At 48.8% G+C, this 21,628-nt stretch overlaps 1 protein-coding gene across 3 annotated transcripts; it reads left to right on the top strand.

Annotated features, from left to right (window-relative positions):
• Positions 1-4,683: 4,683 nt before the first annotated feature.
• On the top strand, positions 4,684-21,010 carry RABEPK (Rab9 effector protein with kelch motifs). 3 transcript variants are annotated; one of them, XM_039911801.1, is made up of 9 exons: positions 4,688-4,809; positions 4,924-4,982; positions 10,158-10,315; positions 13,151-13,303; positions 15,126-15,287; positions 15,799-15,948; positions 19,746-19,895; positions 20,112-20,406; positions 20,735-21,010. In XM_039911801.1, the coding sequence occupies exons 2-8, from the start codon at positions 4,930-4,932 to the stop codon at positions 20,396-20,398; spliced, it is 1,113 nt and encodes a 370-aa protein (XP_039767735.1). In that variant the 5' UTR covers positions 4,688-4,809; positions 4,924-4,929; the 3' UTR covers positions 20,399-20,406; positions 20,735-21,010. The 3 variants fall into 3 exon arrangements, with proteins under 3 accessions (XP_039767736.1, XP_039767735.1, XP_028918318.1); XM_029062485.2 differs by lacking the exon at positions 20,735-21,010 and having other exon boundaries at positions 20,112-20,433; XM_039911802.1 differs by lacking the exons at positions 19,746-19,895; positions 20,735-21,010 and having other exon boundaries at positions 4,684-4,809; positions 20,112-20,433.
• Positions 21,011-21,628: the final 618 nt, after the last annotated feature.

Raw genomic sequence — 21,628 nt, forward strand, 5'->3', positions numbered from 1 at the left:
CCATTCCAAGCGCTTAGTCCAGTGCTCTGCACATAGTAAGCGCTCGATAAATACTACTGAATGAGTGAATGAGAGGCTGGAGACAGGGAGAACAGTAAAGAGGCTGATGCTGTTTAGCTGGGAAATGAAAAGCAGCTGGGTCAGGATTGTGCCCTTTTGGTTGGAGAGGAAGGAGTGGATGAAAGAAGTGTTGTAAAAGTCAAACTGGAAGGATTTAGTGACAGACTGGATGTGAGCGTTGAAAAGCAGCAAGTAATCAAGGACAGTACTGACGTGGTGGCCTTCCGGAACGGCGAAGTGAATGGTGTTGGTTTCGGAGCGAAGATAATAATAAAATTGGTATTTGTTAAGCCCTTACTATGTGCAGAGCACTGTTCTAAGCTCTGGGGGGAGACACAGGGTCATCAGGTTGTCCCACGTGAGGCTCACAGTCTTCACCCCCATTTTACAGATGAGGGAACTGAGGCCCAGAGAAGTGAAGTGACTGGCCCAAGGTCACACAGCTAAGTGGCAGAGCCTGGATTCGAACCCATGACTTCTGACTCCCAAGCCCGGGCTCTTGCCGCTGAGCCACGCTGCTTCAATCTTGCTTACCATTCAACGATTAATAATACTGTTGGTATTTATTAAGCGCTTCCTGTGTGCCAAGCATTCATTCATTCAATAGTATTGATTTGCGAGCGAGCGCTTACTATGCGCAGAGCACTGTACTAAGCACTTGGAATGGACAATTCGGCAACAAAGAGAGACGATCCCTGCCCTAAAACGGGCTGACAGTCTAATTGGGGGGAGACGGACAGACAGCACTGTTCTAAGCGCTGGGGGAGATAAAAGGTCGTCAGGTGGTCCCACAGGCTTCATCCCCATTTTCCAGATGAGGGAACTGAGGCACAGAGAAGTGAAGTTGTTGTTGTTGGTGGTGGTATTTAATTAGAGAGTATTTAATTAATTAATTAATTTAGTGGTGGTATTTAATTAATCTGCCACTGAGCCACGCTGTTCGGTTTGAGGCCCATTAACCTTGTGGCATCCACATGGAAGCATCCTGGAGGCGAAAGGATAAGTAAGATTGAGAAGTCTTCTTCCCCCATCAGTAAATTATTTTATAATGATAGTGTTGGTATTTATTAAGCGCTTACTATGTGCCGAGCACTGTTCTAAGCGCTGGGGTAGACACAAGGGAATCAGGTGGGGCTCACAGTCTTAATCCCCATTTTACAGATGAGGTAACTGAGGCACAGAGAAGTTAAGTGACTCGCCCAAAGTCACCCAGCTGGCAAGCGGCGGAGCCGGGATTCGAACCCATGACCTCTGACTCCAAAGCCCATGCTCTTGCCACTGAGCCATGCTGTACTTTTATGGCTCTATCCTCTGCTAGATTAGGGATCCTGTCTTTTCTTCTGTTGCGTTCTCACAAGTGTTTATAGTACAGTGCTCTGCCCCCCGTAGGTGCTCAGTAAATACGACTACTTATTGATGTAATTTATATAATGAGAATGATAGTAATATATATTAAGGTACTAGTTAGGCACTTATTATGAGTCAAGCACCCTGCTAAGCGCTGGGGTAGCTACAAATAGGGGAAGCAGCATGGCTCAGTGGAAAGAGCCTGGGCTTGGGAGTCAGAGGTCAAGAGTTTGAATCCTGGCTCTGCCATTGGTCAGCTGGGTGACTTTGGGCAAGCCACTTCACTTCTCTGGGCCTCAGTTCCCTCATCTGGAAAATGGGGATTAACTGTGAGCCTCAGGTGGGACAACCTGATGACCCTGTATGTCCCCCAGCTCTTAGAACAGTGCTCTGCACAGAGTAAGCGCTTAACAGATACCAACATTATTATTACAAATTAATCGGGTTGGTCACAGTTCCTGTCCCACATGAGGCTCGCAGTCTGGGTAGGAGGGAGTAGGATTGAATCCCCAATTTTACAGATTAGATAACTGAGGCCCAGAGAAGTGAAGTGACTCGTCCAAGGTCACATTTTAGACACGTGGCGGAGCCGGGATTAGATTCCAGGTTCTTCTGCGTGGCTCAGTGGAAAGAGCCCGGGCTTGGGAATCGGAGGTTGTGGGTTCTGATCCCGACTCTGCTACTTGTCTGCTCTGTGACCTTGGGCAAGTCACTTCGCTTCTCTGGACCTCAGTTACCTCATCTGTAAAAATGGGGATTAAAAAATGTGAGCCCCACGTGGGACAATCTGATTATCCTGTATCTACCCCGACGTTTAGAACAGTGCTCTGCACAGAGTAAAGCACTTAACAAATGCCATAATTATTATTTTTATTATTCTGACTCTCAGGCCTGTGCTCCTACTACTAGGCCACCCTACTTCTCTACCATGGCTTAGTGTCAAGAGCCTGGGTGGGAGAGGCAGGCCACTTGTCGGCTGTGTGATTTGGGGCAAGTCACTTCACCTCTCTGGGCCTCAGTTACCTCATCTGGAAAATGGGGATGAAGACTGTGAGCCCCACGCGCGACAAACTGGGGGGCCGGGGTGGGGGTGGGGGCAGAGGGGGGAGAAGGGGGGTTAGTGGGCGGGGCCAGAGCTCGGGTGGTGACTAGGGGGCGGGGCAATAATTAGTGGGCGGGGCCAGAGCCGGGGGCGGTGATTGGTGGGCGGGACCTGAGAGGGGGCGGTGATTGGTGGGCGGGGCCAGAGCGGGAGGGGAGGTGATTGATGGGCGGGGCCAGGGCGAGGGGGCGGGTTTTTGTGGGCGGGGCCAGGACGGGGTGCGGTGATTGGTTGGCGGGCTTGAGATGGGCGGGGCCATATGGGGGGCGGTGATTGGTGGGTGGGGCCAGAGCGGGAGGGGGAGGTGATTGGTGGGCGGAGCCAGGGCGAGGGGCGGTATTTGGTGGGCGGGGCCCAAACGGGATGCGGTGATTGGTAGGCGGGCTTGAGCTGGGCGGGGCCAGAGCAGGGGGCGTGATTGGTGGGCGGGGCCAGATCGGGGTGCGGCGATTGGTGGGCGGGGACAGAGCGGGGGCGGGGATAGGTGGGCGGGGCCAGACGGGGGGCGGTGGTTGGTAGACGGGGCTTGAGATGGGCGGGGCCAGAGAGGGGACGGTGATCGATGGGCGGGGCCAGATCGGGGCGCGGTGATTGGTAGACGGGGCTCGAGATGGGCGGGGGCAGATCGGGGGGCGGTGATTGGTTGGCAGTGAGGAGGGGGCGGGGCGATGAGTAGGAAGTGCGTCCAGAGGGCGGGTGGGGGGGTGCGGGCCGGAGCCGCAGCCGGGGCCCAGGCAGGTTTGCGGGCCGGAAGGGCGGGGGTGGGAGGGAGGAGGAGGAGGAGAAGAAGAAGAAGAAGAAGAAGGAGAAGGAGGAGGAGGAGGAGAATAGCGGGGGTGGGCGGGAAGGGGAAATCCCCATCGCCGGGCTGGTCCTTACGCGCCCACCACGTGCCGAGCACTGTCCTAAGCGCTGGGGGAGATAGAAGGTGATCAGGTCGTCCCACGTGGGGCTCACAGGCTTCAGCCCCATCTTACAGATGAGGTCACTGAGGTCCCGAGGATAATAATAATAATAATAATGGCATTCGTTAAGTGCTTGCTAGGTGCAGAGGACTGTTCTAAGCGCTGGGTGGGGATACAAGGTGATCAGGTTGTTCCACGTGGGGCTCACAGGCCTCGGCCCCATTTTACAGATGAGGGAACTGAGGCCGCGAGAATAATAATAATAACAATGACATTTGTTAAGCGCTTACTAGGTGCAGAGCGCTGTTCTAAGCGCTGGGGGAGGCCCAGGGGAATCAGGTGGTCCCACAGTCTTCATCCCCATTTTACAGATGAGGGAACTGAGGCCCCGAAAATAATAATAACAATGGCATTTGTTAAGCGCTTACTAGGTGCAGAGCACTGTTCTAAGCGCTGGGGGAGGCCCAGGGGAATCAGGTGGTCCCACAGTCTTCATCCCCATTTTACAGATGAGGGAACTGAGGCCCCGAAAATAATAATAACAATGGCATTTGTTAAGCGCTTACTAGGTGCAAAGCACTGTTCTAAGCACTGGGTGGGGATACAAGGTGATCAGGTTGTCCCACGTGGGGCTCACAGCAGGGCTCACAGTCTTCACAGAGAAGCAGCGCTGCTCAGTGGGAAGAGCCCGGGCTTGGGAGTCAGAAGCCATGGGTTCGAATCCCGGCTCTGCCACTTGTCAGCTGGGTGACTGGGGGCAAGTCACTTCACTTCTCTGGGCCTCAGTGCCCTCATCTGTAAAATGGGGATTAACTGTGAGCCTCATGTGGGACCACCTGATGACCCTGGATCTCCCCCAGCGCTTAGAACGGTGCTCTGCACAGAGGAAGCGCTTAACAAATACCAACATTATTGTAATAATTATTATTATTCATCCCCATTTTACAGAGGCGGTCACTGAGACACAGAGAAGTGAACTGACTTGCCCAAAGTCACACAGCCGATTTTGGCGAAGCCGGGATTAGAACTCACAACCTCTGACTCCCAAGCCCGTCTGCTGTGTGACCTTGGGCAAGTCACTTCACTTCTCTGGGCCTCAGTTCCCTCACCTGTTAAAAAAAAAAATGGGGATTAAAAAATGTGAGCCCCACTTGGGACAATCTGATGACCCTGGATCTACCCCAGCGCTTAGAACAGTGCTGGGCACAGAGTAAGCACTTAAATACCATAATTATTATTACTATTGTCCCCATTTTACAGATGAGGGAACTGAGGCCCAGAGAAGCCAAGCGACTTCCCCGAGGTCACACAGCGTGAGCCTCGGGCCCAGGCCCCGGAGCTGCTCTGCCGTAAAGTTGGTTGCAATCCAGCGCTTAGAGCAGTGCTTCGCACATAGTAAGCGCTTAACAAATACCATCATCATCATTATTATTATTATTATCAAGTTTCCGCCTGAATGCAAGGGGTAGAAGGGAGGGATCGCGGCCAACCTCTGTCTCATCTGCTTAGGACATCATGAAGCTTCTCAGCGTTTTGGAGCCCGGAGCCCGCCCCAGAAAAGCTACCTGGTCAGTAGAGGGAAGGGGACGGGGGGCGGTGGGGGTTGGTTGGCGTTCTGAAAGCGTTTTTGTTCGGAAAGGAAATGAAAAGTTTTGAGCAAGATAATGTACAGATGGCAAAGAGGCCTCACCGCCCAGTGCACCCGCAGAGCATCCTCGAGGCTTTAAATCACAACCGAGCAATGCCTTCGAAAGGCTCTTTTGGGGGTGGACCCTGCTGCTGTCAAAATCACGCCTGCAGAAACTGATGCGACTGCAGAAACATCAAACCATCACTTGATGGTCATTTTCTACAAATTCTGATGTCGGGATGAAGAAATTTGCAGTTGGCGCTCACCGTTCTCCCCCCTCGGGGTCGCAGCCGGAGAGTTTCCGGTCCTCTACCAGTCTCGACTACGGGAGGGAGAGTCAAGCAGAGGCATATTATCCATTCCATTCCTAGCTTGGGCAGCGGCTAGCGAGTGGCAGGCAATCTGCTACGAGTCAAAACTCACCCATTCTGGGCAGCAGCGGCACGGGAGAGAGTCGGGGGTGGAGACTCAATTTTACTGGGTGGAAGGAGGCAGTGGTAAACCACTTCCATATTGTTACCAAGAAAACTCTGTGGATTCACTACCAGAACAATTGCAGTTGGAGGTGGGGCCTTTTGGGAGGGATGCGTCCGTGGCGTCGCTATGAATCGAATGTGACTCGACGGCATAAGACAACAGCAACCCACCGTTCTAAAATTAGGATTTTTCCACCCTTGCATTTTTAAATTCGTTTTATATGATCTTCATGGATGAGGGGGTTGTATTACTGGTTAATTTGGCCTGACTGATTCTCTGCCCCATCCCTTCATTCCCTTTCAAAGTACTCTTCGTGGCTCAGTGGAAAGAGCCTGGGCTTCGGAGTCAGAGGTCATGGGTTCCACTCCCGGCTCTGCCACTTGTCAGCCGTGTGACTGTGGGCAAGTCACTTCACTTCTCTGGGTCTCAGTTCCCTCATCTGTAAAATGGGGATTGACCGTGAGCCTCACGTGGGACAACCTGATGGCCCTGTATCTACCCCAGCGCTTAGAACGGTGCTCTGCACATAGTAAGCGCTTAACAAATACCAACATTATTATTATTATTACTGTGCCTTGATCTCGTCTATCTCACCGCCGACCCCTTTCCTGCATGCTCCCTCTGGCCTGAAACTCCCTCCCCCTCCATATATTCCAGACCATTCATTCAATCGTATTTATTGAGCACTCACCGTGTGCAGAGCACGGTACTAAGTGCTCGGAAAGTACAATTCAGCGACAAACAGAGACAATCGCTGCTCAACAGCGAGCTCACAGTCTAGAAGGGGGGAGACGGACATCAAAACAAGTAAACGGGCATCAATAGCATCAATATGAATAAATAGAATTATATCTATATATACATCATTAGTAAAATAAATAGAATAATAAGTATGTACATATATACACAAGAGCTATGTGGTGGGGAGGGGGGTAGAGCAGAGGGAGGGAGTCGGGGCGATGGGGAAGAGGAGCAGAGGAGAAGGGGGACTTAGCCTGGGAAGGCTTCCTGGAGGAGGTGACCTTCCCCTACTCTTCCCACCTTTGAAACCATATTAAGATCCCATTTCCTCCAAGAGGTTTTCCCGGATTAAGCTTTCTTTTCCCCAACTTCCTCTCCCACCTGTGTTCCCCGTGCACTTGGATCTGTCCCCTTTGAGCACTCAGTATTCACCCCACCTCAGCCCCACAGCGCTTAAGTACATAGCAGTAATTTCTTTTAATGTTTGTCTCCCCCTCCAAGGCTTCTTGTCAGTAGGGACCGTGTCTACCAACTCTGTTGCATTGTACTCTCCCCAGTGCTTAGTACGGTGCTCTGCACAAACAACACTCAACAGAGAGAACTGATGGATCGAATGTAATTCATAAAATGGATCCTCTGTTGACTTTGCTGTTGCTAAGATCTGAATCACCGGGTGGTTCTTAGTTCATAGGGAAGGAGCTTAAGAATCATAATTCGATTCTTTTCCAGCACTTGGGTCACTACATTAGAAACAGGAGGCCTACGGTCCCTTCTCAGAGAGAGTTTATGATCCGAGGAGGGAGACAGACCCATAATGATTAACAGATAGGAGGAAGAAGTGGTTAAAAAGTAGTGCGCGTAAGAGAAAAATGTTCAAAAACGCAGTGGGAGGTGGTGAATGCTGCCCATCTTTTTCTTGAGTGATAATAATTATCACATTCGAAAGTGCTGAGATGAGAGCCCGGGCTTGGGAGTCAGAGGTCATGGGTTTGAATCCTGGCTCTGCCACTTGTCAGCTGTGTGACTGTGGGCAAGTCACTTCACTGGGCCTCAGTTCCCTCATCCGTAAAACGGGATTAAGACTGTGAGCCTCACGTGCGACAACCTGATTACCCTGTATCTCCCCCAGCACTTAGAACACTGCTCTGCACATAGTAAGCGCTTAACAAATACCAACATTATTAATGCTGCAGTGGTAGACAAGAAGTAGAAAATCATATCAAAAAGTTCAGCACATCTTCTGGGAGACTCTCAGCGTCAGTGGGCTTCAGCCCAAACTAAAAGTCTTCAGAGCTATAGTGCTGCCCATCTTTTTCTATAGTAATAATTATTATGGCATTCATTAAGGCAAGATAATCAGATCGGACAAGGCCACAGGGATCACAGTCTACGAGGGTCAGAGAATGGCTTTCCCCATTTTACAGATGAGGGAATCAATCAATAAATGGTATTTATTGAGCGCTTACTATGTGCAGAACACTGTACTACTGCTACTAATAAAAATGATATTTGTTAAGCGCTTACTATGTGCTAAGCACTGGACGGGGGGCAGTACAAGGTAATCAGGTTGTCCCAGATGGAACTCACCGTCTTCATCCCCATTTTCCAGATGAGGTAACTGAGGCACAGAGAAATGAAGTGACTTGCCCAAAGTCACCCAACTGACGAGCGGCGGAGCCGGGATTAGAAACCACGACCTCTGACTCCCAAGCCCGGGCTCTTTCCACTGAGCCACGCTGCTTCGTTAGGCACTTGAGAGGGAGGGTACAGCGCAACAGAGTTGGCACATTCCCTGCTCACAAAGAGCGTATAGTCTGGAGGGGACTGTGGTCCAGAGAAGTGAAGTGATTTGTCTAAGGTCACAGCCGAGGCCAGTGGCAGGGACAGAGTTGGGACTAGAACTCGGATCTCCTGACATTCAGGCCCGTGCTCTCACCACTAGGCCATCCCCAGATGCTACATCTGATTCCTTGAGCGGTTCCGTCTGCATTTTTATAATAATTAGGGTGCTTGTTAAGCGCTTACTATGTGCCAGGCCCTGTTCTAAGCGCCGGGGTAGATACAAGGTAATCAGGTTGGACATGGCCCCACATGGGGCTCCCAGTCTTCATCCCCATTTTACAGATGAGGGAACTGAGGCCCAGAGAAGTGAAGCAAGTTGCCCGGGGTCACACAGCAGACAGGTGGCGGAGGCAGGACCCGGGAACTTCTGACTTCAGGCCCGGGCGCTTTCCGCTACGCCAGGGCCGTGCTCCACATCAAGTGGCAGGACGGGATCACAGACAATGAATTCTCGAAACAAAGTCAGTCTCTTAGTATTGAATCCATGGTGACTGCAACACAGCTTTGCTGCCGGGGCACAGAAGAATGAATGATAGTAGAATATCCAACAGTCACTGGGTCGAGAGGTGATCCGGGCAACAGGAAACAGGAGGGGTAGAGGAAACGTTTTAGGGGTGCGGTAAAACGAAGCCTCAGACGATACTGCATTTCAAAGCGCTTAGTAACAGTGCTCTGCACACGGTGAGCACTCAATAAATATGATGGGATGAATGAATCTGAAACCTTTCATTCAATTAATAATAATAATAATGTTGGTATTTGTTAAGCGCTTACTGTGTGCAGAGCACTGTTCTAAGCGCTGGGGTAGACACAGGGGAATCAGGCTGTCCCACGTGGGACTCACAGTTTTCATCCCCATTTTACAGATGAGGTAACTGAGGCACAGAGAAGTTAAGTGACTTGCCCACAGTCACACAGCTGACAAGTGGCAGAGCCGGGGTTCGAACCCATGACCTCTGACTCCAAAGCCCATGCTCTTTCCACTGAGCCGCGCTGCTTCTCCAAATTCATTCAATAGTATTTATTGAGCGCTTACTACGTGCAGAGCACTTTACTAAGCGCTTGGAATGTACAGGTAACCACACAGACAGCTCAGCGTGGTACATCACATCAAGAAAGGAGCAACTTTCCTTTGAGCAGAAGCTTTGAGAGGTTTATCTAGGATCCCTCTAGACTGTAAGCTTGGGCAGGGAAAGTGTCTGCTAATTCTGTTGCACTGTACTTTCCCAACCTCTTAGTACAGTGGTCTGGACGTAGTAAGCGCTCAATAAGTTCCCTTTGTCAGATGAAAAAAACGAAAGTGAAAACAGCAGCAGATGCGGCTAACGACAGTTCGATGAAGAACAGTCCTTGTGGAGGACTGTGGGCCCTGAATTGACCTTTTCAGTCACACACACCCATATAAGTAAACATCGCCATTAGTTTGTTTTTTTTTTAGTACAAAGGTCCAATATAATAATAATGTTGGTATTTGTTAAGCGCTTACTATGTGCAGAGCACTGTTCTAAGCACTGGGGTAGATACAGGGTCATCAGGCTGTCCTACGTGAGGCTCACAGTTAATCCCCATTTTAATAATAATAATAATGTTGGTATTTGTTAAGCGCTTACTATGTGCCGAGCACTGTTCTAAGCGCTGGGGGAGACACAGGGGAATCACGTTGTCCCACGTGGGGCTCACAGTCTTAATCCCCGTTTTACAGATGAGGTAACTGGGGCACCGAGAAGTTAAGCGACTTGCCCAAAGTCACACAGCTGGCAAGTGGCAGAGCCGGGGTTCGAACCCATGACCTCTGACTCCAAAGCCCGTGCTCTTTCCAATGAGCCACGCTGCTTCTACACTGAGGTCACTGAGGCACAGAGAAGTTAAGTGACTTGCCCACAGTCACACAGCTGACAAGTGGCCGAGGCGGGATACGAACCCATGACCGCATGCAGTATATGCGTGCGTAGGGTTGTTCCCTGGCGAATATTGTTTCGGGCTGAAGGAAAACCGCATACCACGTCTTTTTGTGTGTTTGCTGAATTTCTTGACTCTTCCTTCTCATTGGCAGGTATACCCTGACTCCTCCTGGAGAAGGTCCCTGTCCTCGAGTTGGCCACAACTGCTTGTACGTCCCCCCTCATCCGAAATCAGGAAAGAGCAAAGTTGTCATCGTCGGGGGAGCAGATCCTAATGGGAGCTTCTCTGATGGGCACATCATTGATCTGGGTAAGAATCCATCATTCGATGTTTTTTTACGGAGCTCTTATTGGGTGCGGAGCACTGTCCTAAGCACTTGGGGAGAGTACAGTTCTAAAGAGTCGGTAGACACATTCCCTGCCCACAGCAAGCGTGCGGTCTGGAAGGAGATTGGGACTTGCTTTAGATGAGTTTGTCCGAGAAGACCGTGGCTGTTGGAGACTAGGCTTTTTTTTCCTTCCAGGACCATATACAGGTGATTTGCACTTCCCAAATCCGGGGCCCATGGTAAGGTCAGAATGGAGGAGGGAAAAATTATTGTCAGAGAAGAACTGGTAGAAGCAGCGTGGCTTAGTGGAAAGAGCACCCGCTTGGGAGTCGGAGGTCATTCATTCAATAGTATTTATTGAGCACTTACTATGTGCAGAGCACTGTATTGAGCACTTACTATGTGCAGAGCACTGTACTGAGAGCTTGGGATGAACAAGTCGGCAACAGATAGAGACAGTCCCTGCCGTTTGACGGGCTTACGGTCTAATCGGGGAAGACGGACGGACAAGAACAATGGCAATAAATAGAGTCAAGGGGAAGAACATCTCATAAAAACAATGGCAACTAAATAGAATCAAGGCGATGTATATCTCATTAACAAAATAAATAGGGTAATGAAAATATACAGTTTTGAGCAGACGAGTACAGTGCTGAGGGGAGGGGAAGGGAGAGGGGGAGGAGCAGGGGGAGATGGGGGGAAAAGAGGGTTAAGCTGCGGAGAGGTGAAGCAGGGGTGGTAGAGGGAGTAGAGGGAGAAGAGGAGCTCAGTCTGGGAACGCCTCTTGGAGGAGGTGAGTTTTAAGTAGGGTTTTGAAGAGGAGAAGAGAATCAGTTTGGCCGAGGTGAGGAGGGAGGGCGTTCCAGGACCGCGGGAGGACGTGGCCCAGGAATCGACGGCGGGATAGGCGAGACCGAGGGACGGTGAGGAGGTGGGCGGCAGAGGAGCGGAGCGTGCGGGGTGGGCGGTAGAAAGAGAGAAGGGAGGAGAGGTAGGAAGGGGCAAGGTGACGGAGAGCCTCGAAGCCTAGAGTGAGGAGTTTTTGTTTGGAGCGGAGGTCGATAGGCAACCACTGGAGGTGTTTAAGAAGAGGAGTGACATGCCCAGATCGTTTCTGCAGGAAGATGAGCCGGGCAGCGGAGTGAAGAATAGACTGGAGCGGGGCGAGAGAGGAGGAAGGGAGGTCAGAGAGAAGGCTGACACAGTAGTCTAGCCGGGATATAACAAGAGCCCATAGCAGTAGGGTAGCCGTTTGGGTGGAGAGGAAAGGGTGGATCTTGGTGATACTGTAAACGTGAAACCGGCAGGTCTCGGTAACGGATAGGATGTGTGGGGTGAACGAGAGAGACGAGTCAAGGATGACACCGAGATTGCGGGCCTGAGAGACGGGAAGGATGGTCGTGCCATCAACGGTGATAGAGAAGTCTGGGAGAGGACCGGGTTTGGGAGGGAAGATGAGGAGCTCAGTCTTGCTCATGTTGAGTTTTAGGTGGCGGGCCGACATCCAGGTGGAGACGTCCTGGAGTCAGGAGGAGATGCGAGCCCGAAGGGAGGGGGAGAGGACGGGGCGGAGATGTAGATCTGCGTGTCATCTGCGTAGAGATGGTAGTCAAAGCCGTGAGAGCGGATGAGTTCACCGAGGGAATGAGTGTAAATGGAGAACAGAAAAGGGCCAAGAACTGACCCTTGAGGGACTCCAACAGTTAAAGGATGGGAGGGGGAGGAGGCACCCGCGAAGGAGACCGAGAATGACCGGCCAGAGAGATAAGAGGAGAACCAGGAGAGGATGGAGTCCGTGAAGCCAAGGTGAGATAAGGTGTGGAGGAGGAGGGGATGGTCGACAGTGTCAAAGGCAGCAGAGAGGTCAAGGAGGATTAGAATGGAGTAGGAGCCATTGGATTTGGCAAGAAGGAGGTCATGGGTGACCTTAGAGAGAGCAGTCTCGGTAGAGTGGAGGGGACGGAAGCCAGATTGGAGGGGGTCCAGGAGAGAATGGGAGTTAAGGAATTCTAAGCAGCGATTATAGACGACTCGTTCTAGGATTTTGGAAAGGAAGGGTAGTAGGGAGATAGGGCGATAACTGGAAGGGGAAGTGGGGTCGAGAGTGGGTTTTTTTAGGATGGGGCATGTTTGAAGGCAGAGGGGAAGGAGCCATTGGAGATTGAGTGGTTAAAAGTAGAAGTTAAGGAAGGGAGGAGGGCAGGAGTGATGTTTTTAATAAGGTGAGAGGGAATGGGGTCCGAGGCGCAGGTGGAGGGGGTGGGACTTGCGAGGAGGGAGGAGATGGGTTCTAATCCCGGCTCTGCCACTTATCAGCTGTGTGCCCTTGGGCAAATCATTTCACTTCTCTGTGCCTCAGTTAACTCATCTGGAAAATGGGGATTAAGTCTGGGAGCCCTGCATGGGACGACCCGATGACCTTGTATCTACCCCGGCGCTTAAAACAGTGCTCGGCACATAGTAAGGGCTTAAATGCCATCATTATTATTATGCGCTTACTATGTGACCAGCACTGTTCTAACCGCCGGGGTAGATACAAGTTAATCGGGTTTGACACAGTCCCCCATCTCCCATGGGGCTCACAGTCTTAATTCCCATTTTCCAGATGAGGTAACTGAGGCCCAGGGAAGTTAAGTGACTTGGCCAAGGTCACCCAGCAGGACAGTGAGAGATCCAGGATTAGAACCCACTTCTCCTGTTTCCCAGGCCACACTGCTTCTCCACGAGGACGTGCTATGGTATGGTATCTATAAACAACTATTGGTAGCAAAGCCGGCCCCGGCTCTAATCCGTTTGGTGTGTGAAATGTGTTGCAGAGAGGTATGAGTGGAAAACTACCAACTGGGAAGGCTTGTTGCCCCGATACGAGCATGCCAGCTTCATTCCCTCCGATAGCCCTGGCAGCATCTGGGTGTTTGGAGGTGCTGACCAGGCAGGAAACAGAAACTGCCTGCAAGTTTTGAAACCCGGTAAGTGCAGAAACGTTCTGTCTCATCTGGAGGCAGCGCAAATCCGTTTTCTTGGCAGGATATCATTCGGAGCACCCTGGCTGAAATTTTTTACTGCTCCGATTGCCGAAAGAAGGAGCTTTCTTTCCCAGAGGGATTGTAAAAAATCCAACTTGACTGAAAATCCAGAAAAGCGGTAGAAATAATCAAATGCAAATATGGCTGATGATAACTTTGAAAGGACTTGGAATGAGAAGCCACTTCCTTTTTGCTTCTGTCCTTAAAAGTTGAATTGGACACCCTGACTTGGCAATATTTAAGTCATATCCCTTGGTGATTTTAGTAGCAAGGCAGTTTCCTCAAGTGGCTCAGGATTCTCTGGTACCAAGTTTGCCCTTAAAGTATCTCAGCGCCCAATTCCGGGGTCTTGGCAATGAGTAAAAATCCTCATTAACTAATTGTTTTAAGTGCTTTAATTTGTGTTCGTTGTCGTATTTATTGAGCGCTTACTATGTGCACAACGGTGAACTAAGCGCTCTAAGTGTTTTTCGAAATCATTTAAAAATCTGTGGATCTATCATTACCCACAACATCATTATTTATTGCCTCCTCCAGGGAGAACACTGAAGTTGGCCCTTGAAAACCTTGCCCTTGAGGAGTATGTAATCTAATAGTGGCTGGGTCTCTTTGGTCTGCATATATTGACTTCTCTGTAGACTGTAAACATTTCATCTAGATCTTCCCTGGTTGATTTACAAAGGGCAGAAATATCCAGTGTTTTTATAAAACCAAGTTTCAGCCTTAGAGATGCTTTATTTTGAGAGCTATTAATCAATCAATGGTATTTATTGAGCGCTCCCTGTGTGCTGAGCCCTGTACTAGATGTTTAGGAGTGAGCAATATAGTAGAGCTGAAAGACATGTTCCCTGCCCACAAGGAGCTCACAGTCTAGATGGAGAGACAGGCAGAAGTCCTCCGAAAGAAATTTTTTCTATCAGGTATTTGTTTAAACGCTTACTATGTGCCCAGTACTGTACTAAGCACTGGGGTGGGTACAAGCTAATCAGATTGGACACAGTCCAGGTCCCATATGGGGCTAAGAGTCTCAATCCCCATTTTACAGATGAGGTAACTGAGGCACAGAGAAGTTAAGTGACTTAACCAAGGTCACCCAGCAGACAAGCAGTGGAATCAGAATTAGAACCAAAGTCCTTCTGACTCCCAGGCCTGTGCTCTGTCCATCACCAGGAAAGTTGTAGTGATTCCTCAATCAGAGTAGATAGTAAAGAACCCTGGGAATTTTATCCCATGACTAGTACGTTCAAATCGGCTTTCTTAACTTGTCGCGGCACTCGTCTTCTCTAAGTTTAATCAGGATACGCTGGGCTTTTCTGTTTTCTGTATTCAGTGGTTGTCCTCGTACAGATTGCATGCTGTTCAGGGCATCTGTTCTTTCTTTAGAGAGTAACAGCTTAGCCTAGTGGATAGAGCACAGGCCTGGGAGTCAGAAGGACCTGGGTTCTAATCCCAACTCCACCACTTGTCTGCTGCGTGACCTTGGGCAAGTTACTTAATTAACCTCTCCGTGCCTCAGTTACCTCATCTGTAAAATGGGGATTAGGATTGTGAGCTCCATGTGGATCTGGGACTGTGCCCAACCCAATTATCTCGTATCCATCCCAGCGCTTAGTACGGTCCCTGGAACGTAGTCAGCCCTTAACACATTCCATTATGATTATCATTATTATCATTATTTTTATGATAATACGTGACTCTTCTTGAAAAACACTAAGGGTAACGGGATGTTGTTCTTGTTAAAATAGTTTCATTTGTTCTGGGTCAGAAACCGAAATGTGGAAAACTCCGAAAGTGACCGGCCACTTACCGTCTCCGAGAACATTTCACACGGGATCCGCCGCCGTCGGCAACCGGTTGTATGTGTTTGGTGGCGGAGATAGAAGAGCCGAGCCCGTTCAGGACACCCAGCTCCATGTGTTTGACGCAAGTATGACTAAAATACATTTTGTCTTTTTGGCCTGAAAAACATCATAGACCACTGGGACCCGAGGTTTGCTGGGGAAATTACGTCACGCAATAGAAAATGTAGTACAGATAATTATCTCTTCATTTCTGGAGACCTGATTTCAGTTTAACTCTGGCCATATGCAAGAGTGGGTTGACTGGCTTAAATAGTTCCATTGGAAGCATCTAGCTGATGGCTCTCTATTTATATCAGTCTCTTTCTGGTGCCAGAGGGTAATTTTGCAGGAGATTCCTAATAGTTCCATTTGGATGTTGAGTACGTTTTCAGCCGTGCCTCGCGTTGCTCGGAAGATGACTCCAGACCAGACAGTGCAGTCTAATTTCTCAACCTTTATTTAACGGAAGCTCCTTATTTAACGAACGCCCCTCGAATCACTCCCCTCATTCGTTTGTTGAAACTCTGCCTAGAGGTGCCGATTTTCTGGATCCTTCTGTCGTAGCCCTGACATCTGATGACGGATTTCTGTTTGTAGGCACCCTGACTTGGTCGCAGCCCCGGATAGACGGGAAACCTCCGTCCTCTCGGCATGGCCACGTGGCGGTGGCGGCTGGGTCTAAGCTATTTATCCACGGAGGCTTAGCAGGGGACACGTTCTACGACGACCTTTATTGCATTGACACAAGTACGTGAGGTGGAGGTTTGCGGGAGGAGAGGGTTGGCCAAAAACAAACCTACTTGTCGCTTTTCTTCCCACGCTGCGCATCTAACGTTGGCGAGGCAGGTGACGTATGCCTTACGGCTCGTGGGGAGTGAAAATGAAGTGGGAGGCCAGAATAAAAATGGCCAGAATAGCCATTCCAGCATGCAGATTGTTTCATCGTCGCAGGCTGCAGGCAGTGTGCTGCTTGGCCAGCCCGTGTGAGAGGCGGCGAGGGGGGGAGCTTGGCCCTAGATCCCCAGATCCTGCGGCTTCCCCCCTCACAGCCCCTTCCCTAATTCTATCCCCTGACCCCCCACACCCAACCCAGTAATACCTCTTCTCTATCCCTCTATACCTCTTCTCCATCCTCCCCCTCGATCTGAGGCTGTCGATCATATCGTTTCTGGTATGCAGCTCTTCATCTCATGAGATGTGGCCATCCTGATTTGTAGTACTGTCTTGTATATAGATTTATGTTAGACTCCAAAATTTACACCTTTTCCACTGGGCTGGAAGCAAAGCATCTGATGAGAAGGAGCGTGGTTTAGTGGATAGAGCACAGGCCTGGGAGTCAGAAAGATTTGGGTTCTAATCCTGGCTCCGCCACATGTCTGCTGTGTAACCTTGGGCAAGTCATTTCACTTCTCTGGGCCTTAGTTACTGCCTCTGTAAAATGGGGATGAAGACCGTGAGTCCTATGTGGGACAGTGACTGTGTCCAACCTAACTTGTACCTACCCCTGCGCTTAGAACAGTGCTTGGCACATAGTAAGCAATAACAAGTACCAAAGTTATCATTATTCTAATTCCAGCTCTGCCACTTGTCTCCTGAGTGACCTTGGGCAAGTCACTGCCTGACTACATGTTTTGTTTTGCTGTCTGTTGCCCGACTATTTGTTTTGCTGTCTGTCTCCCCCTTTTAGCCTGTGAGCCCATTGTCGGCCAGGGATTGTCTCTATCTGTTGCTGAATTGTATATTCCAAGCGCTTAGTACAGTGCTCTGCACACAGTAAGCGCTCAATAAATATGATTGAATGAATGAACTTCTCTGTGCCTCAGTTACCTCATCTGTAAAATGGGGATTAAGACTGTGAGCCCTGTATGAGACATTAACGTGTATCTACCCCAGTGCTTAATACAGCCTGGCACATAGTAAGCGCTTAACAAATACCATAAAAAAATTAATGGGCATCATTCATTTAATAATAATAATAATTATTATTATTATTATTATGGTACTTAAGTGCTTACTATGTGCCAAGCGCTGCTCCAAGAGCTGGGGTAGATACAAGTTGGACACAGTCCTCGTCCCACATGGGGCTCCCCATTTTACAGATGAGGTAACTGAGGCACAGAGAGGATCAGTGGTCACAGAGCAGACATGTGGCAGATCCGGGATTAGAACCCAGGTCCTTCTGACTCCCAGGCCCATGCTTTATCCACTAAGCCATGTTGCTTCTTGAGGAACAAGTCCATTCTGAGGTACGAGGGGGCAGAAAGATGGTGACATCCAGCCAAAAGTCAATTCCTGCTTGCTAGGTCGACACTGACTCGTTTGGAGATTAAACGATAAAAATAAAAAGTTAATAAAACTGGGCAGGCCAGTTGCCTGAGCTAACAAGTTTCTAAGATAGCCCAAACCAATTTTTGTACATTTTCAGAATCAACACAGTTTCTCCTTAACTCGGGCAATCCACTTTTTACTTTATTTTCAATTTTCAGTAGATTCAAGAAATGTAATTTCTTGCAGGTGCCAAGACTGTCGGCCAACTACTTGTATAGATCCCACCCAGCTCCCCTTCAGAGAGAAGAAAATTATCTGGACAGAGAACTCTCTCAAGTGAAGCTATTTCGAGGTTTTTTGCAGGTGGTCCCAAAGAGGGCTCTTAATGACTTAAGCAATAAATGAAAAATTGAATCCCGTTTCCTGTGAGCAGAGAAGATACATGTCATGCCCACGAAATTCCTAAATCTGAGATCCAGTAAATCCTTGCTGTAAAAGCTGCGGTTTTAATCGTGCAGGTCGTTGACACCCCGGACCAAGGGAGGCCGTATCCAAGTATAGGAGAAGCAGCGTGGCTCAGTGGAAAGAGCCTGGGCTTGGCAGTCAGAGGTCATGGGTTCGACTCCCGGCTCTGCCCCTCATCAGCTGTGTGACTGTGGGCAAGTCGCTTAACTTCTCTATGCCTCAGTTCCCTCATCTGTAAAATGGGGATTAAGACTGTGAGCCTCACGTGGGACAACCTGATTACCCCGTATCTCCCCCAGCGCTTAGAACAGTGCTCTACACATAGTAAGCGCTTAACAAATACCAACATTATTATTATTATTCTGCCACAATACCTGCCTAGTCTAGGCACTACTTCTGTTTGCTATAAAGCAATACAGCTGATATTGGAAGCGATCAAATAATGCTTACCCCTTTAGAGCAGCCAGCCAGACGACCAATAAGATTTACTGCAGGATTGTGGAGCGCTGATCACCCATCAGGTCCTGTGGACCGAATAATAGTAGAGTTACAGGAGGAGGCAGAGCCAGTGGAGAGAACACAGAGCTGAGAGTCGAGACCCTGGTTCTAGTCCTAGATCTGCCACTTGCTAGACGGAGTGACCTTGGGCAAGTCACTATTTACATCTCAATTCCTCGCCTGTAAAATGGGGATAAAATATCTGAATTCCCTCCCTTACATTAGCCCATGTGGGATAGGGACTGTGTCCAGCTGATTATCTTGGCCCTATCTAAGTAATTAGCACAATTTTGGGCATGTAATAACTGCTTGATCAATGCCATTATTATTCGTTCACGGACCCTACCCTAAGGAGTTTTTAACCTGAGGGAAACGAGGCACCAAAATATGTGATTATACAAATGGACACAGAAGTATGTAATAATAATATTAATAATGATGGTATTTGTGAAGTGTTTACTATGTGCCAAGCACTGTTCTGAGCGCTGGGGTAGATACAAGATAGGTTGTCCCACGTGGGGCTCACAGTCTTCATCCCCATTTTACAGATGAGGTAACAGGCCCAGAGGAATGAAGCGACTTGCCCAAAGTCACCCAGCAGACAAGTGGCGGAGCCGGGATTAGAACCCATGACCTCTGACTCCCAAGCCCGGGCTCTTTCCACTAAGGCACGTTGCTTCTGTGTAAGTAAGTAGATGCATAGTATGAATGACAGGAATATAAAAATGTAATTGATGAAGATACATGCTGAAGATTACCTGGAATAGTTGGAGATCTAGAGCCAGATTAGGTTGATCTGGAAAGGCTTAATAGAAGAAGTAGGTTTGTGGTGGAGTTTTGACACCAGGGAAAACTGTCTTTGATAGGGGAGAAGTGGAAAAGAACATTCTAGGTGGTGAGGAAATGACCAGTGCTAAGGCACAAAGATAGGCCGCATATGAGGAACAGGAAATGGAATTACCCCTGTCCAAATTGCCTATGAAAGCAAGTGCTTATTCTTTCAGCGATTACCAGTTTGTCATTGGAGAAGCAGCGTGGCTCAGTGGAAAGAGCCTGGGCTTGGGAGTCAGAGGTCATGGGTTCTAATCCTGGCTCCACCACTTGTCAGTTGTGTGACTTTGGGCAGGTCACTTAATTTATCTGGGCCTCAGTTCCCTCATCTGAAAATGGGGATTAAGACTGTGAGCCCCACGTGGGACAACTTGATCACCTTGTATCTCCCCCAGCGCTTAGAACAGTGCTTTGCACATAGTAAGCGCTTAACAAATACCACCATTATTATTAGTTTATCTAAAACCATTTTTCTATTGTAGATGAGCTGAAGTGGGAGAAGTTGAAAACGAGTGGGACCATCCCCCCCGCCTGTGCAGCGCACGCTGCTGCGGCTGTAGGAAAACACATCTATATCTTCGGAGGAATGAGTCCTGCGGGGGCTCTAGATACCATGCACCGGTATCACATAGGTGGGAAGTTTCATTTTGGCTCTTTCAAATGTGTTTTTCCCACCTCCCTCCCCCCTTAGGTGGTGTTAGTTGGTCTCAACTAGAAAAATTGAAACAGATGTGCCTAGTAAGTGCCCAATAATTGCTATTGATTGATAAAATTAAATGCCTTTTACAGGGCTTAAAGTACATGTGTTGTAGCTTAAGTAGTAATCACTTGGTTTCTTTCCAATACAGAAAAGCAACATTGGACATTGCTAGAATTTGAATCCTTTTTGCCCCCTGGACGGTTAGATCATTCCATGTGCATCATTCCATGGCAAGGAGATTCAGGCTTTAAGGAAGAAGACGGCGTAAAGTCCGAGGACGAAATAGAGAAAGAAAACTTATCGGATGGAACGGGTGGTGAAGTTGGTGACTCAGATCCAAGAAACCGCAGAGAAACGCTCCTGTGTTTAGTGTTCGGTGGAATGAATACTGAAGGAGAAATCTTTAGCGACTGTATTGCAACAGTGGTTGACTAATAAAAATGGTGAGCAGGAGCACCTTTTTATATTAAGGATTAAGTCGGACGTGTGTTCAAATCTCGAGAGAAAAAACTGCACAATTTTAGCTTTTCACTCTTACTAAAATTAAGAATCTGGTCTTGTCCTATGGGGACAGGTTCTCACCTGTATACAGAGCAAAGAAATAGATTTGACTAGCTGCCTCTCCTGCACACGATAGGGATGCCCTCTTCTCTACTTGAAGGGTTACATTCCTGAAGCATCTTTCTGTGTTAAAATTTGTTTTAAGCACAGCTTGATTGGTATCTCGTGTATATGGAACACCCACTTTTTTCCCCCGTGCTCTTCCTGCAGCTGATTCCAACATCCCTCTTCCTGAAGTACAGAGAAGAGTCGCGGCTTATGAAGTTACTTCAGTGGACCTGGATTTGTATCCCAATTTTTTGCTAGGGGTGGGGTGAGGAAGCAAAGTGGGTGGTAGACCAGGGACATATATTTTATTTGCAGCCCCCCTCCCCCCCATAACTACTCTTGCAGTCAATCCTGAGCCAGAGTTGATACCTGGATATTAATGAGAGTGACTCGGTTCACCCTTCTAGGCCTCTTAAACAGGTGGAACTCTCACTTTGGTCACTCCAGAGGGACCCAAATACAACCACGTTGCTACTTTCCGGTTCTAACCCTGTCCCTGATTAGGTATCGCCCCTCTTGATCCCTTTTAAAATTCCCTAAAACAAGTTAGAATGGCATGATGGAATGTATAGCTACTGCCCGGCCCACCTTGTTTTTCAAAGCTAATTCCTATCAAGTTAAATTCTGATTTTCACCCCGTGAAGGTTTTTCCTTTTGAACCCACCATTTTTTAATGACCGCATCCCAGCCTGAGGGAGTAGTTCCTCTGGAAAACACTGATGCTTTTTAAACCTACACTTTATATATATTGCAGTAGCCTCCGAGTGAGGAATTTTCCCCTTGCTGACAGTGCTCTGCCTAGGTTGTTGCAACTTAGCTGAGGAAGGGTGAATGGAGCGAGGCTAACTAACCCTCACCTAGTCCAAAGCTTAGTTCAAGCTTTACTCTGCAAGTTATACAAAAGTAATTTGCCTTTTAAACTGTGAATCTGTTGTGGGGCAGGGATTGTCTCTATCTGTTGCCGAATTGTTCATTCCAAGCACTCAATAAATACGATTGAATGAATGACCTCCTGCTAAGTGAAGAGAGTGGCTGTTCTCTTGGAGGCCCAAATGC

This window comes from Ornithorhynchus anatinus, chromosome 4 (assembly GCF_004115215.2).
Source record: "Ornithorhynchus anatinus isolate Pmale09 chromosome 4, mOrnAna1.pri.v4, whole genome shotgun sequence".
NCBI classification, from domain to species: Eukaryota; Metazoa; Chordata; class Mammalia; order Monotremata; family Ornithorhynchidae; genus Ornithorhynchus; species Ornithorhynchus anatinus.

Bases quoted from the DNA above. Each gene is read 5' to 3' on its own strand.
- RABEPK (XM_039911801.1), top strand. From the start codon at position 4,930: ATGAAGCTTCTCAGCGTTTTGGAGCCCGGAGCCCGCCCCAGAAAAGCT. The intron at 4,983-10,157 runs GTCAGTAGAGGG...TCTCATTGGCAG, and splicing joins CGCCCCAGAAAAGCTACCTG to GTATACCCTGACTCCTCCTG. The intron at 15,288-15,798 runs GTATGACTAAAA...TTCTGTTTGTAG, and splicing joins GCTCCATGTGTTTGACGCAA to GCACCCTGACTTGGTCGCAG.